This window comes from Paralichthys olivaceus, chromosome 6 (assembly GCF_024713975.1).
Source record: "Paralichthys olivaceus isolate ysfri-2021 chromosome 6, ASM2471397v2, whole genome shotgun sequence".
NCBI classification, from domain to species: domain Eukaryota; kingdom Metazoa; phylum Chordata; class Actinopteri; order Pleuronectiformes; family Paralichthyidae; genus Paralichthys; species Paralichthys olivaceus.
Genome location: NC_091098.1, coordinates 7,671,497 through 7,688,368, shown reverse-complemented (window position 1 = coordinate 7,688,368; position 16,872 = coordinate 7,671,497). Strand labels below are relative to the sequence as shown.

Sequence of the window (16,872 nt, the reverse complement as noted above, 5' to 3'; positions counted from 1 at the left end):
CATACCTCCACCAAGCCCCATCTGTCCCCTTAGAGGGAAATTCTGGTATTTTTCAACCTGGGCCCAATGTTTACAAGTGTAGGTGTTTAAATGAAGGGCACTTACAAAACAGGAATCAGAAAGTCACATATATCCAGTTGATCCCCTCAGCCAACGGTCAAGACAATGCACAGCAATGTGCTTTTGCTCCTTTTTTAGTTTTTTGATAGAACAAATGCACTTTGTCTCCTCTCCAACTTAACAAACCCTCACTCACGTTTCCACCGCCGTCCTCCTACAACAACCCAAGTCCCAGGAGACATGAGAGTGAGACTTTTCGTTGAGTGAGACATGTTTGATGTTGCCGGACTCAAAGCAAAGACCCTGAAAAAAGACCTGTCGCGGTTGCCCAATAAAATTACATTTTAGCCATTGCCACTGGGTTGCGGCCGCTAGACTGATTCCAAAAGTACCCTTCATTTACACACCCACTTTTATAAACTTATGGCCCTGGTTGAAAAAGTTCCATTGAGTTTTTCATGAGAAATTTACAAAAATGTCAAAAAAACAACCTTTTGGTTTTACAAGGTTAAAGAAAGTGAAAAAAATTCCTGGATCTGTTCCCTTGATCTAATCCATTTCAAATGTTAATGTTTTTTTTTCCCTTGACCTATTCCCTTCCACCAAGTTTAAATAAAATCAGTTCAGTTTTAACGTAATCCTCCTAACATTCAGATAAACAGACAAATGGCAATGAAAACATAAACTTCTTGGCGATGCTGAGATGCTCAGATAACATTTGTATTCTCCTATTTACCACCTTTTCCCACATCTCTGTCCATCTGTTGGTCTCTTCCTTGCTCTTTTCCTCTCTTCCTTCCACCCTGCCTCTTTATCTCTTCCTTCCTCTGTATCCTCTCCCTTTACATCATCCCTCTGTTTATAGATTCTGTTTTCAAATATTGAGGACATCCTGGAGTTGCACAAAGACGTGCTTTCTGCCGTGGAGGCCAGTCTGCAGCCTGAACCCCAGCCCCAGCATGCACTGGGACACGTATTCCTCCAGTTTGTAAGTGCATGACACACACACACACACAGAAAATAGCCTGACTGTCACACGCATATACAGGCACATGGACATGCATGTGGGAGGCGCATGCATGCAAGAGTTCCTCTTCCTGCAAAAACTACACACAAACTCTTTTCATGGGTCACCCGTAACCACAGATGCAGGGAAAGTGTGCAAAGACTGCTGCGAAAACACCCCTTAATTCTCTCTTTCACACACACACACACACACACACACACACACACACACACACACACACACACACACACACACACACACACACACACACACTCCTCTTCCTAACAGGCCTGCATCCTGTCAGGAAAAAGATTCTCTTCCCTCCGTCCCTTGTCATCACTCTGTGAAAGTCACTGTCTCTGCCATCTCCCTCTTTTGCTCCCTCCATCCCTCCGTTCCTCCATCCCTCTATCCCAATCATCGTCTCCACTCTGTGACCCCCTCCTCCCCTCACCTCCCTCCCACCATCCCCTCCGCTCCCCTCTGTTTGAACTTGTTTGGCCCCAGGGAACAAACAAAGAAGGGTCTGTGTCCGGGAAGGAAGAGATGGTGTGTCAGTCAGGGAGGGGACAATGCTTCTGTGGGTAGCTCTCTCTCTCTCTCTCTCTCTCTCTCTCTCTTTCTTTCTTTCTCTCTCTCTCTCTCTCTCTCTCTCTCTCTCTCTGTCTCTGTCTCTCTCTCCCTCTCTCTCTCTCGCTCGCTCTCTCTGTTTGTCTCTATCTCCAATACACATTATAAGCCTCAAAACAGCTCGGCAAGGTATCAGTGTACAGGACGGGCTTGCAGGAGCACAACGCAAGCAGATTGAAGTTTTTAATTTCTCAGAGGAAGAGAAACATGTTGTGATTGAATCATCAAAAATCCACAAAGTACTACTCTGTGCTTATTTTTACACCTGGTCAAATACTAGCGGCACACATCTCAAAATCTTTGTAGTGAAACACTGAACACTATTTTGAGAAATGTTTATAAAGCTATATAAAAATCAACCCACGCTACCTTTAATGAACCACACCACCTCTTTAAAGCGAAATTACACTATCAAAAATCATCTACCCACTACTGGCTTGTGGTATATGACGACATTTAATCACATCTGTTGAATTGCTGTTGAATTGGCTCATCCAATCGTACCTTCACACATGTGCGAGCCGTCACGGCCATTGAGTTTGTCAGGCCAAAGTGTCAGGGTGGAGAATTGATTAAAGGAGCTTGACATGGGCTGTTTTTTTTCCACGCTGCTCAGTGGGCAGACAGAACGGCTGTTTGGGAAGCTGTAGGTGAAATGAATTGTTTAACAAGAACAGCCTTATTCTCTTCATCATCTCATTTTCTTCAAGTCTTTTCGACAGGGGTGAAACCTTCGGATAAAAATTCATGATGAGTCATAGGGATGAAGCAAAACTCAATAAATTCCTATATAGCAGTGATGTAATGTAATGGTCCAGTACACTTTTATTCATATGATGATGAAAGCAATGTTAATATATATCGTAGTATTTAAAAGGTACTAATACACACGTATAGTGAATGTTTTAGGGTTACGACAATTGACTGCAGTACTTTCCATTATAGATGAATCTGTCATTTAAAAAAATATTACCATCACAATTTCTCATATCCAAAAGTAACATACTCAAGTAGACTGAGACCAATACCAAATGATCAGTTCATAAGAAAAAACAAAGGCAGGAAATGAATCAGTTTAAAAGACCAAAACAGTTAATATATCCTCCTAAAACCTATAAACTGCATAACCAAAGCCTGAAACTTAATATTTGTCTCTGACATTCACTTCCAGTGCTGTCTAACCACTATTAACGGAATATCTGGACATTTATTCAACTGTACAAACAACCTGTTTTCACCAGTTTTTACACTTAAATCCTTGTCAAGATAAAACAAACAAGATATAATGTATAAATCAATGCTAATATGTATATATATATGTTTTCCTGTTTCCAGTATTAAAGCTAAGCTAAGCTGATTGGCTGCTAGCTGTGAGAGTGGTGTTGATCTTCTAAGGCTCAGCAACAAGCGATCATGCATACATCCCAAAATGTAGAACCTGGTCCTTTAAATGATTAACGTCAATCAAACTGTTGGTGTAGAATTTCTACAGTCTTATTCTTAACAAAAACCCATTTCACTTTCTTGCTTTGCTTTCTTCATTGTTGTCATCATCCATCTTTTTCTGTGTGTTTATGAGTTTGTGTGTGAATGTTTGTTCTACCATGTCCCACCACTCACACACACTCACACACACACCACCTTTGTTACCGCATATCCATTACACTTCCCTCTCCTATACCCATGACCTTTGTCTCCTTCCAACACTGACACCTCTCTACCAATCAGTCGACCCTGTCTGGCACCCTCCAGCCACAGCCCTTGACCTGTAGCAGGGGTCAATACCATGACTGGGATTTGATTAACCTTCGGCATTATTCCTCAAGACTGTCTGCCACTCACAGTTGGGGAAGACAAATGGGACGATTCATTTCTATTCAAAGTCAGATGCTGCCAAGATGGCTTGGGAGGCTGCAAATGTAGAAAAAGTGCAGCAGTGTTTGATTCTAAATGAACATGGCCTGAATAGTTTTCATTTAAATTCTTTACAAATGTCCATATTAGTATTAATGAATATAGGAATATTTGACAATTATTCAAGCCATGAGTTGAGGCCATGATTTAGAAGGAGTGTGTTTCCTCTGAGCAAACACACACGGATGTGCTTAAGATTATTCCAACACTGCAAAAGGTGAAAAGGTGACTCGTGTTTGAGGAGAAATCAGAGACATCAATATTTGCTCTATTTCTGCCAACTGTGTATGTGAAGCACTGCACGAGAAGCAACAGTCACGTCATTATGCACTTTCTGAACTACACCCATTATGCTTTGAGTCTCTCTGTGTTTGATACTACCCTCTCATCTAGCCTCCGGAATAACATTCCAATGATGAGGAATTCACATAAAGACTTTGTTTATCAAAGGGACAGCCCATGTCTTTGAGTTTTTCTGGGTACAACTGACGTCTTTCAGTCTTTTCAGGATAGTCCCAGTTTTTAAAATATACTGTGTGGAAATTCAAGGTTCACGTTCTGGTCTTATTTATAAGCTACTCAAAGACGGCCTGAATTGACAGTGGACCGGTTGTCATCTGAGGAATGGCAACACCTTGGAGAGGATTTTGGTGGTAAAGACACCACAGCGGAAAAGAATATGTGAGATGAAAGGGTTATTTCATGTTCAGCATATACCATGCCACCTTATACAGGAGCATACAAGTGTAAACTGATGCTGAGCGGCTTTGTTTACATGTCTTTACTTGCAGCTACGTGTACAACTGCAGCTGAAATTATAATGTCTCCCTGTCTGCAAGAACAGTAAGAACTTTATGGATGATAGTGCGTGTGAGCAAGTGGCAATTAGCGCTGCACACTGCTATACAATGTAACAGAGCAAAGCACTCATTTAGAGATCTCTTATGTTGTAATGGTTTAAAAAATGGCTCCATTTCAAAAGTGATGTTGGGCAAATTAGAAGTCTAGATAATTAATGGGAAACACTGCTTAATTCTGTTATACATCAGGTTGATTTGAGTACTTGTATGACTCTTCTATCCACTTTTTTTTTACAATCGCTTCAAACTGTTTTAGTTCAGGTACAAGAAAAAAGTTTTTTGGGACACTCTGGTTCTAATGACACATGGAAATATGTCTTCCTGTTTGCTGCTGGATTTCACAGACTTATGACGTTCAGTGTAGTCATAGCTGTCTTTCCTGGTTAAATAATTGGGCAGAGCAGACAGAAAACTGTTTACTGGTTTCCTTAATAGCAGGAGTTTGAGGCACCAGGCAAGTATTTTTCCAGGTTTTAACTCTACAATGTACGTGTCAACTGCCTTATAAAGCATCTCATTAAGTTTTTGAATACATTTTCCAAAAAAGGAAATAGAAAGACATAAAAAAATCTCATATGTACCATATAACATGGTGTGCACACCAGCCCAAAAAAATAGTTTGAATTATTTCGAATCAAGTTTGTTGTCAAACCAACCTTCATTTATTCATTAATCGGCACTAATATGAATAGAAATAAACAACATAACAGCAGTCAGTAAGACAGGAATAGTGAATTGTGTTAAATACACTATACATGATTTTGAGTTAATGGGCAGAAACATTGAGAAACTGCAGTAAAGCTTTTGAGCCATATTGAGAGTATAGAATATTTGGGCACTGTTAGGCTGTTACTATGCAAATAATTAATCTATTTTTTTTTTTACATATGAACAAATTGACTTAGTTGGTACATTGACATACAAATGTACATTCAAATCCTTCCTGTTCTCCCTTCCTTTTAGCCGTGTAGAGTACTAACTCAGTTTGACAGTATTGGGGGTTTCTTGCCATATGCTGGCTCAGCTGTTGCTCCCAGTGGTGCTTTGGACTGGAATCCCCTGCACACACGTGTCTTTGGGTGTGTTTGTGTTCCTGCCTGCATGTGTGGTTAAAAAAAACACTTATGTTGTGCTGCTCACTTGTATATCTAATTCTATCAGCTCCTTGTGGTCGGACTGGCTAGAGATTCAGCGTTTTTTCAAAAAAAGAGAACTATATGTTTTGTTTGTCCACTGCTGTCACCACTGCTGGGTTGTGTGTGCATGTGTGTGTGTGTGTGTGTGTGTGTGTGTGTGTGTGTGTGAGAGGGGGGTGTGGGTGTGTTTGGATGGCTGGCTGGCTGCAATAAAACCACACAGATACTTATGCTGCACATCCATAGCTGTGTAACGTGTAGTTTTAAAGGTGTTGCCACAGGTGATAATTTTATCTAATCTGATAATAATCTAATATTATCTTTAGCCTGATTTGTCTGAGCTGTTGTTTGAATATTGATTATTCCTTTTTTAGTTTTATGGCTCAATTGCAAAGCCTTCAGCAGGTGGCGTTTGAGTTAAAGTTGAAAGTGGTGTCGGAGCCCCTGCAGTTTTGGATTTCACTCACCAGGTTGTTTCAGATGACAGTTTCAGTTTCTACACCTCAGGCCCCAGTCTGCACATGCTTCCACATCCCAATTAGTGTAGTACAGTGGAGAATAGACAACAGGCTTCAAGAAGCCTCAGGGTGCAAATTCAACTGCTGCTGTGATATTGTGTATACGGTGTTCTATACAGTTTTCTGCATGAATAATGTATTTTAAGCTGCAATTTATTCAGTGGCCCAGGTGTTGTGTTACGTGTTGTAAAGAAAACTAAATGGCAGCTTGACAAAAGCCTCTGCATTAGTCCTAGTAGGGTTGTGAAGTCTTGATGCAGCATGATTGTCCCCCACAGGAAATAGAAGAAGTGCTATGTTGGCATGCTCTGTGGGCTTTTTCCGTTATGATATAGAGTTCTCTGAAAAAGAGAAGTGCGAAAAATGATTTCGATGAAATGTAGAAGATGAAAATGTCATATTATGTCAGAGACTTTGCTGTTGCACTGAGTTTGCACTACCACATCACAGCCTGGTTTAGAAGGTGCTGTACCACTATTACTTTTAATAATAAGTACAGATGGTTATCATTACAGATACTGCTTATCGACACCAATCTATATTCTTGTTGATACTTCTCTCTAGAATTTAGTGTGAAAAATAAAGATATGACATGAACACGTGAAATGATTAAACAGTTATTTTATTGCTGTTTTCCAGAAATAACAAGTTAAATTGTTTCTGGAGTTTCCTCTATGTGGAAGTCGATATTGCTCCAAATGTCTAGTCAACAATTGCCTGCCAGCAGCAGCTTTGTCATCATTAGGGGTAGGTTGGGAATCATAAAAATACTTACAATAATATTGATTGTGATCGTGATGGTGGATCGTGATCCTGGTTATAGCAGATTGTGGATTATGATTACTACTGTAATGCTTAGATATACAAAATGCCTACTCACCTGTACTATAATTACTGGCAATAAATACCTTGATACACCTCTCCATCTATATTAGACACTGTCTTTTCTCATCAGTGTTGAAAATATTGCTATTTTGTTAATGTTCCCTGCTACATGACACGTCTGTCCTGGTAGAGGGATCCCTCACATGTGGCTCTCTCTGAGGTTTCTATGGTTTTTGGTAGTTTCCGTACTCTCCCTTACTCTAGGGTTAAGGACAGAGGATGTCACACCTTATTAAGTCCTATGAGACTAATTGCTATGCAGAGATAATTTGATTTCAGAACTGACCAATGAGGAACAGGTTCTCTATACCCACCCCTACTAGTAATTAGTAACAATGACAGCTATAGAGGTGCAGTTATCCACCATTATCAGCCTTCTCTCCAGTTTTTGCTCTGCACTGTTAGTTTTTCCTCCTGTCAGTTCTTAATGCTGCCAATCAGCCAAAAAGACTGTTGTAAATTTGGTGTTTTATCTTCTGTTTTGCAGAGGGAGAGTTTCTCAGTGTATGGCGAGTACTGCAGCAACCATGAAAAGGCTTTAAGACTTCTCATGGAGCTGAACAAGATCCCCAACATCAGGACGTATCTGCTGGTAAGACACCACAGCTCTTCTCCGCTTATCTGTCCTTTTTCTTTGCAGCCCTTCTTCACCAAACTTTCAGAATTTTGATGAACTTCCTTCCTCTTCTCAACTTATCACTTCCATATATTGTACCAACATTTTTTTTCGTTTCATTATTTTATATCACATCAGTCTTGCAAATCTTTTCCTCTACTGACTTTGTCTACATCAGCTTCTCACCTATTTCTTCGTGTTAGCTTTAGTGCCTCACTCCTTTCTTTCCTCCTGTGAGTCTTCTCTTCACTATTTCTTTTTCTGCCATTTATTCATACTCCTCTTTCCCCTTTCCCTCTATCCTAACACCTGTATTTCCATGTTAACACTTGAATAAAGGGCAGAAACTGTAACAAGGTCGTGGGGTTCTTCCTGCCCGGACAGGATGTAGCCACCATCAAGGTCACTTTTATGCTGTTCTTGTAGTGTTTCCGCTACCAGCTGCTTCCGTGTTTTGACACCCAAACGTATGGGCCCCAGACAATGAAGTTAGAATGGCCACAGGCCCTTTGAGTGGGGGCCTAACAATGAAATCATCTGCGGATCCAGGGCCAGCCAGCTGTGGACTGTTGGCAGCCTTCTTGGGATTGGCCGAGAGATCTGAGGCCTTGCGTTTGTCGCTGCCTGATGGTTTGCTTCCATGGCATTATTCTGACCCACAGGACTGGAAACAGTGGGCTCAGTGTTGCTGTGTGCTTTGGCTTTTTGCTTCTCCTGGCCCTGTCATGTGCTGCCTAATTGGTCAGGTCTTATGCCACATTAATGCTTCCAAAATAAAATCACCTCACAACATCTGGTTATGTATTGAAGCAGTTGTCAGGCCTGCTCAGTATTAAATCAAATTTTGGACAAACATTTGTGTTTTGTGTAGCAACCATCAGCAAAATAGAAACACTAATAGAACATTCACAAACCATTGTTCTTTAAAGATATGATGAAAATACATGTGATGTATTTCTATTTTAGAAAGTAGAGCATATACTGTAGAATAAAGTTTTTCAATTATTAATGAGTTAACGATTAGTGTAACATGTATTTCCATAAGCGTCTTTTCAGCTGTGTCTAAATTCAGGGGAATTTTTTTCTTGATTAAACAATTTCCACGCTAATTGAATCATGCGATGATGGGAGCTTCTGAAAATTTACGTTGAAAAGAAGTGTTAATTGCACTGGAACAGAAGAGAGTGAAGTGAAAGCAAAAGGAGGTCAGTGTGAAGAGCATGAGGGAATTCTGTCTGCAGGCAGATTACAAATAAGCAGAGGATAATAGAGAGAGGAGGCTGAGGAAAACTTTGAAGGAACTGTGGTTGTGGGAGAGAAGGAACGAGAGAGGAGATTAATACATTAGGAATCTGTGAAATTTACAAGTTGAGATTTTTGCTTTTTCTCCCATCAAATATGCTGCCCCCCCACCACCACCCTCCCCTTCTTTCTGCTGTGCTGAAAGGAATTGCCAAATGATTATAATGCTCCATACTGATCCCCTGCCTTCTTTCCCACTGGAGAACAGTCAAGGAGTTTATCTGCATGGCTGCTTTTGATCTTTCATCCCGTCCAATGAGCTCATAGCATACTGACAGCCTACGTTCCTGCAAAATTCAAGGCGTAGAGAAACCACGAGTGTAACTGTAACCCCCCACTTCTGAAGAAAACCTCTCCTTTCAACTGGTTCTGGGGGCTAGTGTCTAAAAGCCAAAATCTTCTGGGGAATGAGGAGACATTTATGAGGTTTCTCAGTGACCCTGTTAAAAAACACCAGAAGAAATATTATACTAATATAGTATAATAATAAGAATAAACTTTATGGTTATTTCACCCTCCAAAACACAAACACGCTTTACTATTAAAAATGAAGAATTGAAGGTAAACAATAAAATCAATTTGAAGATAGTTATACTATAGTATAATATAATGTAGAGTAGTAAACTATCTTTACTAAAGTGTGGTATAGCATAGCATTGAGTCACATTGTATAGAATAGTATAGGACTGTAAAGAATAGTACAGTATTTTGTGGTGTAAGTTAGTACAGGACATAACATAATAGTATAGTATTGTGTGTAGTGTAGTATAGTATAGTATAGGACAGTACAGAATAGTATAATAAAGTGGAGTGTAATTTAGTATAGAATATTACAGTATTATATTGTATAGTATAGAGTAGTCAAAGTCATAGAGTTTTGTGTTTAAACCATAGAAATGACAGTGTTCTTTTTGTTTTGGCTGTTGTTTTCTTGTGAGAGAAGCAGAAGGAAAATTATCTGGTGACAAACAAAAAAAAAGAGCTACAAACGTAATCCACGGGTTCACTTTAAATAATACTAAAAGAAAAACATGAGAGACAAGAAATACTGTAAAAAAAAAAAATCTGATGGAAAAAAACCTACTATTGAATTGCCAAAACAAAGGTTTGGGAACAGGATGTGGTCATTGATTTAGATAAGAAACGTGTTTTACTGAAGACGTGGAAAGGTTACATGGACTCGACAACTGAAGCTAGATGCCCCTTGACACAACAGAAAAAGAAACAACTCAGATTAATCTTTATTGATTTTCCACTGATTACTTGGCACGATATCACATGTTAACAGGAAATATGAAATCCAAAGCATTTTTACTTCTCTAATAGTTTGATTTTCAAACCTACAGTAAATGTAAGTGTCACTGATGAAAGTTTTTCCTGGTGTTAGCATTTCAGGCAGAATGTGTCTCTTCTGACTGCACAGATTTTACAGTGTTATATTGGTGTTTTTTCTTCTTCAGCACTGTATGCTACTGGGAGGGAAGAAAAGCACTGACATTCCCTTGGAGGGTTACCTTCTCACTCCCATTCAGAGGATCTGCAAATACCCTCTACTGCTGAAGGTAGTGCACAAGTGCTGCAATAATGTCATGGTGCTGTTGAATAATAATATTAACACCAGCTTCCCTTTATTTATCTGTAGAGTTGCATGGTATAAAACCAGAAACCTGTTTCCCCCAATGTAGGAACTGCTGAAGAGGACCCCTAAAAAGCATGCAGACTATCCAGCTGTGGAGGAGGCTCTGCAGGCCATGAAGGCAGTGTGCTCCAACATCAATGAGACCAAGAGGCAGATGGAGAAACTGGAGGCTCTGGAACAGCTGCAGTCCCACATCGAGGGCTGGGAGGTGAGATCAACGAGGACGGAGTCGGGGAGAATGAGAATGGGGTCAGGGTGACACAAGCCACAAGGAGACCAGGATTAGTGCCGTGACATTTAGAGAGTGAAAACTGAAGGAAAGAGAAACAGACAGAGAATTACCAGGATGAATGTCCTTTTGTTAGAGAATCCTGAAACGCAACACAAGTGTGTTTCTCTCAATGCTCCTATATCATAACCAGGACTTAAACAGGCAAACTTATTTTAGGAACAACCCAACCAACACAGGCTCCATCTATGTTCGTAGTTAAGCACTATAGCAGCCAATTCACTGCTCCGAGCCCAGGGGCCACGGACAGGGCTTGGGAGCCGATCGAAGGGTCCAGTGAATTTTTCACGCCTCCCTCACCCACCACAAAAGAAGCCTTGTCTTAGCGGGCACCAATGGGACAATCCACCCACTCAGGGTGCTAATGGGGATGCCAACAGGCATTCTGCCCAATCAGAAGAGACCTAGGAAGCAGTGCACTAGTCTCACATGCACTGGGAGGGTTACATGAGGGGATCTTGGGAGGATGGACCCAGAGAGTGGGCCCCTCTGGGACATCCCACTATCTGGGTTTCAAAACAGACCTTCTTTTCTTCCTGTCCTGGAGAAAAATGTCACCACTTGACCCTGAAAACAAAAAACAAGAAATATTTATTTAGCCCCAGCATATTGGTAGTATAAGACCATGCAGGGTATGTTCTGGTTCCTCTTGTGACAGCTAATCAATTTTGTGTCTTTCTATTCTGTGTTTGGACTTAAGCCACCATGATGTCCTCTCATCTTTATGTTTTGTAAAAACCAAGTACAAACCAAAGCAGAGCTAAAGCAGTTGGCCAATCAGTGGAGCTGCAGATGGAGAAATAGTATTGAACGGTTTTGCTAATCAATTAGAATACAATTTTACAGGCAAAACACTCAAATAATTACTCTGTTCCAGCCTCTCAAATGTGCTGCATTACTCAGTTAATTATAATTTTAGATACTCTTTGGAAGGTTTCAATGAGTTTTGGACTTTGTGGCGGCACAGTGGCACACTGGTTAGCGGCATCACCTCGCAGCTACAACGATCTGTGTTGGAACTTTCTGGCTGCAACTTCTCTTTGTGGGGTTTGCATGTTCTCCTCGGTGCTTGCGTAGGTTCCCTTGCGGTACTTCAGTTTCCTTCTACCCCCCCGAAGACATGCAGGTTATCTCACAAAGTGTGAACAGTTGTTTGTCTACATATGTTAGCCTTGTGAAAGACTGACAAGAGCATTTCCCCCGCCTCCTCGTGCCTCTTGCCCAACAATTGCAAGGATTGCCCCCCTCCCCCCAAACCTTCTAAGGATAAGCGGTATACCTAATGGACGGATGGATAGATAGTAATGAATAATTGAAATAATAGTTTGATGCAATCTTAATAATGAGTAGACACTTTCAGATTGGTAACAGGGTTAATGTCATATGTGCCACATATTGTATATCACACCTACACCTTTGCTTTCACTTAGATGGATTATTCTTCTGCCTTTGGAATTGTTAGTGTATTATTACTGGGAGACACTATCAAACTGGTAACTGGGTCAATGTTTGTCGGTTGATCATGAGTGATGATTGAACTCATGTGATGTGAGCAGTTAAACAGATCACAGTCAGCCAATATCTAACTTTACTTAGGGGGAAACCTCAGGCAGACTGTAATGCTTGCAGTCCAAGGCTACATCCATACCACAACAGAGCTTTTAAAGTAAAATGATCTCTGTCCACAATCTTTCGAAAACTTCTCTGTTAAAGCGGCTCTAAAACAAGAAAGCAATTTCTCTGTTCTCTCTCCCTGAACAACCCAGTAAAAGCTTGGAAAGGCACTTCAGTCTGACCTTGCCCCCCTGCAGAGCCTTCGACCTAACAGCATTAGTCTCACTCCTCTTTCCTCTCTCCAGCCACTCTCCAGACTAATCACCTCCAGCCCTAATGGAAGAGCCCGCTAGTAGCGCTGAAGAGGGGCCAGACGCATTACCGCTGCTCTTATATACGGTGCACAAATAAAGTGTATTTGTACATACATTATAAATGCAGGGAAGCGTCGACATGTCTGTAAACACAGACAGTAGGATGTGCATGTGTGGACATATGTAGGTCTGAGCATTCTCCTACGCCCACCCCCACCTCAGCTTTACATGACGTTGAATTGATGGTCTGAAACAAAATCACCTCCCCAAACCCAGTCGGTATTCACCTTAGAAAAAGCTCAGCAAAAAAAGTCTCTCTATGAACTCTGCAGTGATGAGCATCCATCATATTTCTCTCGCTATATATACACTCATGGGAATCAATTATGGATGCTTGAGAAGGGGCGTGGCCGCTGGGGGGTTTCCACAGGTGTCATGTCAGACACTTCAAAGACAACAGTGAAGTCCAGATCTGATGTATGTGTGTGTGCCTGTGGGTATGTGGTGGGTACTCCACAAGCCAAAGGGGGGACATTGTCCTCAGCCCACACATGGGTGTATTTAGTTCCGGATGATTTGGAGTGGAATGATCCGGTTAACCGTGAGTAATGAGTTGTCTTTTAACTTCATTAGTTTTATTTTTCAGTAGCTGTGTTTTGGCAGCTAAGGTGAACCACATGTATATACTTCTCATGCTTTAAGTTTCCTTAATTGTTCCTGTTATAATATTAGGAAGTGGTTTTCATCTGTCATTTACCACTTGGGCAGGAACACATGAGAATGCAGTTGCCAATTCGTGTGTCTGTATCTGTGAAAGCCATTTATGTTCCCTAGTTGAAAACCCTGAAACCGATATTCTGGAAATAACTTGGCCAAAATTATATTAGTCATTGGTTGTGTGTCCAGCCACTTTGTGAAAAGGTTAATTAGACAGCAAGCTGTTGTCAATCGAAGTCAATCAGTCCCAGGTTGATGTCGACAACTTCATTAACAAAGACTGAAAACATTTTTAAATATACATTTTTCACATTTCAATAGTGAGTTCAAAATGAGAAAGATACCTCTTCATGTTTGATCATTAATATAAATCTGATGAATCAGTACTAATAATTAAGCAATATATGTTAAATGAAGAATCTTTGTGTTTGTCTCAGCTCTTATGGCTCATTGTGTTGACTGTACAAGACCAATATCACTGGATTGTGTCATGTTCCTTATTCCACTACTTCATTAAGAAGACGGTTCTCTCAGTCTTCACACGTTGGTTACTTCTTTTCATGGCTGCAGGGTGTCTAAGTGCATTTTCCTGAATAGTTTCAGATTGCAGAAGAATTAATTTGGCTTAATTTTACATATTAATGCTTGTGGCACTTCTATACAATCTGCAATATCTTCTATACACATACACATTTATTTTAATGTGAAAGGAGGCAAGCATGTCTGTGCAGTCTTTACATGTGTTTATATGCTGAAAGAGTATAAAATGACTTTGTCCCCGAATAAGAATCCCCCTGGAAACTCTCTTCTAGGCTAAGGTATAGTTTGTTGCCACTGAAGCTTTGGTGTCACTTATTACGTGCTCAGTGATTGACTAGCGATAGGCTAACTCTCTTGGCAGAATAGAGTGTGCAGTTGATAGGTTTATAGTTTTGCGTTGGGCCTTAATTTGAAGTTGGGTGGGGGACAGATGTGTCTACTTTTTCCTATTATCGACTGTGGAATGAAAACAAATTGTTCACAGTGTCAGAGTTGGATTTCGTTTTGTCTTGTTAAGGTTGATAGAGATGACAATCTTCTAGTTTCAATTCCCTACCTGAGGTTCCAAGCTCTGATCAAACAAAATAAGTTGTGGCTACATAAAATGACCATGAGCACAAAACATACACAACGTAATGTATGTGATGGATGTAAATCACCTTGTTGTGTCAAATTGAATATCTTAAAACTTGTGTCAGAAGCTGATTCAATCTTCCGTTTCATCTTTTCCTCTCTCCAGGGAACCAACCTGACGGATATCTGCACAGAATTACTGCTTCATGGAAATCTCCTTAAAATCTCAGCAGGCAATATCCAGGAACGCGTCTTCTTCCTGTTTGACAACCTTTTGGTGTACTGTAAGAGGAAGTCCAGGTAGGAAATGCAACATACGCACAACTTTCATAGTAGCTACCGCAACAGCATGTCAGAGGAGCAGTAAAAAAACATTTTTATTGAACAACTACTGGAAGGAAGCCACACAAGGAAAATTTGGAGCAAAAGTCCACATTCCTATGTGTGTTGACAGTTTTTTAGTATGCAAGCAAAACAAAAACACCTACACGAGTCTGCAGCACTCATACCTGTGTTTGTGCATGAATGTGCATGTGTTGCAAACACAGGTTCTCCTTTTACTACGGCATTGGCATCAACGGATGTTTTCCCTGCCTGAGTGTAACCACAGTGTTGTCCCATTTGCTAGGGTTTCTGGAAAGAAGTCCGCCAAGAGGACCAAGTCTATCAACGGGCCCCTCTATGTGTTCAGAGGCCGAATCAACACAGAGGTGATGGAGGTGGAAAATGTGGAAGATGGAACAGGTTTGTGTTTGTCCAGCAGCGTTGCCTTTGGAGACCGTCTATATGTCCATTCATGCAACTCTCCGAGGACATTTGTTTAAATTATTATGCATTCCTGATGTAATGCAGCTGTATATCCCAAACTGATGGTTTATTCACTTTAATAGCTTGTACCTTTTTTACACCAAAATTAAGAATTATACACAGTCTTTAAAAAAGGCCAGTTGACGCCTTTCCCATTTCCAGTAGAGGAGTTTGCCTTTCTGTTTATTTCCCCAATGTGTTAAGTTCGACGTCACGAACGCAGTGGAAACTGAGGCGCTCTCTCGCTTTGCTGTCTTGCCGAATAAGTGCGGTCACCTTGGTTTCTCGTTTCCATCACTGCCGATCAGATTTGGAGTGGATGCCGATTTAATCAATTTGCATCGTAGACAAAAGCCAGATGTTGGTGGGTGTTAGTGGAAAAGGGGCTTTTTTTTAAGGTTATATAGAAATTTATATTGTGCAGTGAAAGTTAAAATTACTCCTTTCAATTTGCTAACTCTTCTCATCTTCCATTTCATACTTTAGTTCATGAAACTTTGTTTAGTAAGTGGTCATTGGATATGAATCAGGTACTTGTTGACAGTTTGGGTGGAGTATCATACTTTGCACCTAGTTTCAAACAGGATGTAGCTTGCTGCCTCTTGTTTTACCTTTTGATGTCAGCTATGGAGGTGAAACCACTACTCCAAGCTCAGTAATACACTCGTATTGGGTGATATATTTTGTAAGAGATGAGCTACTTATCTTATTGCTGGCAGCTATACCGTCAACACACAGCTCATTTTTGCTGTTGCGGTTTTTGAGTGAGCCACTGTGCTGGGCTTGTTGTCCGCTGGTGTAGAAACACATCTTCCTCTCGCTCACACGTTTCCTCTTTTTTTTCTCTCTTCTGCACAGCCAGAATATTTTTGCAAGATCACGTGACCTTTTTTTCTGCTTCATGGTGCGGGCTGTCATATTTAGGCTGCTGGAGGGAAAACCACAAAGAAAAACATGCTACAGAACTCTCGGGTGCCACCTTGAAAATGTGCACATCTGTGAAATTTCAACACAGATAATCTGATTACTAAGTTTAAAAGACGTGAAATGTCAGAGGGTTTAGGGTTATTCAAAAGTGTTGTCCTTGAGCAGGATTTATTGGTTTCATGTTCAGATATTGTAACGCTTTCACTTACAACCCTGTGCTTGCTCAAATATGCCCCTCTTGTGATTTCCTGTGCTCAAGCTTCAGCTCTTCTGCTCATGCTGATTCTGTGCATGTGTGAAGTGTCTGCTCTTGGATTTCCTACTGCTCTGGATTTTTTTGTGCAACAAGTGAATTTTCCCAAGTCATCTTTTTCATGCAAATTTCCCAACCAATAGAAAGCCATGTGTAATGATGACAAATTAAATTGCGCAGCTCTCGTTTTGGTTGCTTTTGCTTTTGTTGCCATAAAACAAAAAAGGGAAAAGAAACAGGGCAGCAGCTATTTTGTTTTTATAGTTGCTCGCAACAGTGTTCTCATTAGGTAAAGAAAATCACTTTGTTGCTCCATGTTGACCAAGTATCTG

At 40.6% G+C, this 16,872-nt stretch overlaps 1 protein-coding gene across 4 annotated transcripts in view; it reads left to right on the top strand.

Moving 5' to 3' along the window:
• The window catches only part of prex1 (phosphatidylinositol-3,4,5-trisphosphate-dependent Rac exchange factor 1), an 85,210-nt gene that overhangs the window by 19,513 nt on the left and 48,825 nt on the right, over window positions 1-16,872 (top strand). For all 4 annotated transcript variants that reach the window (XM_020089345.2, XM_069526068.1, XM_069526070.1 and 1 more), the window contains 6 exons: window positions 926-1,048; window positions 7,497-7,601; window positions 10,388-10,489; window positions 10,613-10,774; window positions 14,720-14,853; window positions 15,182-15,297. In XM_020089345.2, the coding sequence (XP_019944904.2) occupies window positions 926-1,048; window positions 7,497-7,601; window positions 10,388-10,489; window positions 10,613-10,774; window positions 14,720-14,853; window positions 15,182-15,297 (742 nt within the window). The remainder of the gene's footprint in view (window positions 1-925; window positions 1,049-7,496; window positions 7,602-10,387; window positions 10,490-10,612; window positions 10,775-14,719; window positions 14,854-15,181; window positions 15,298-16,872) is intronic.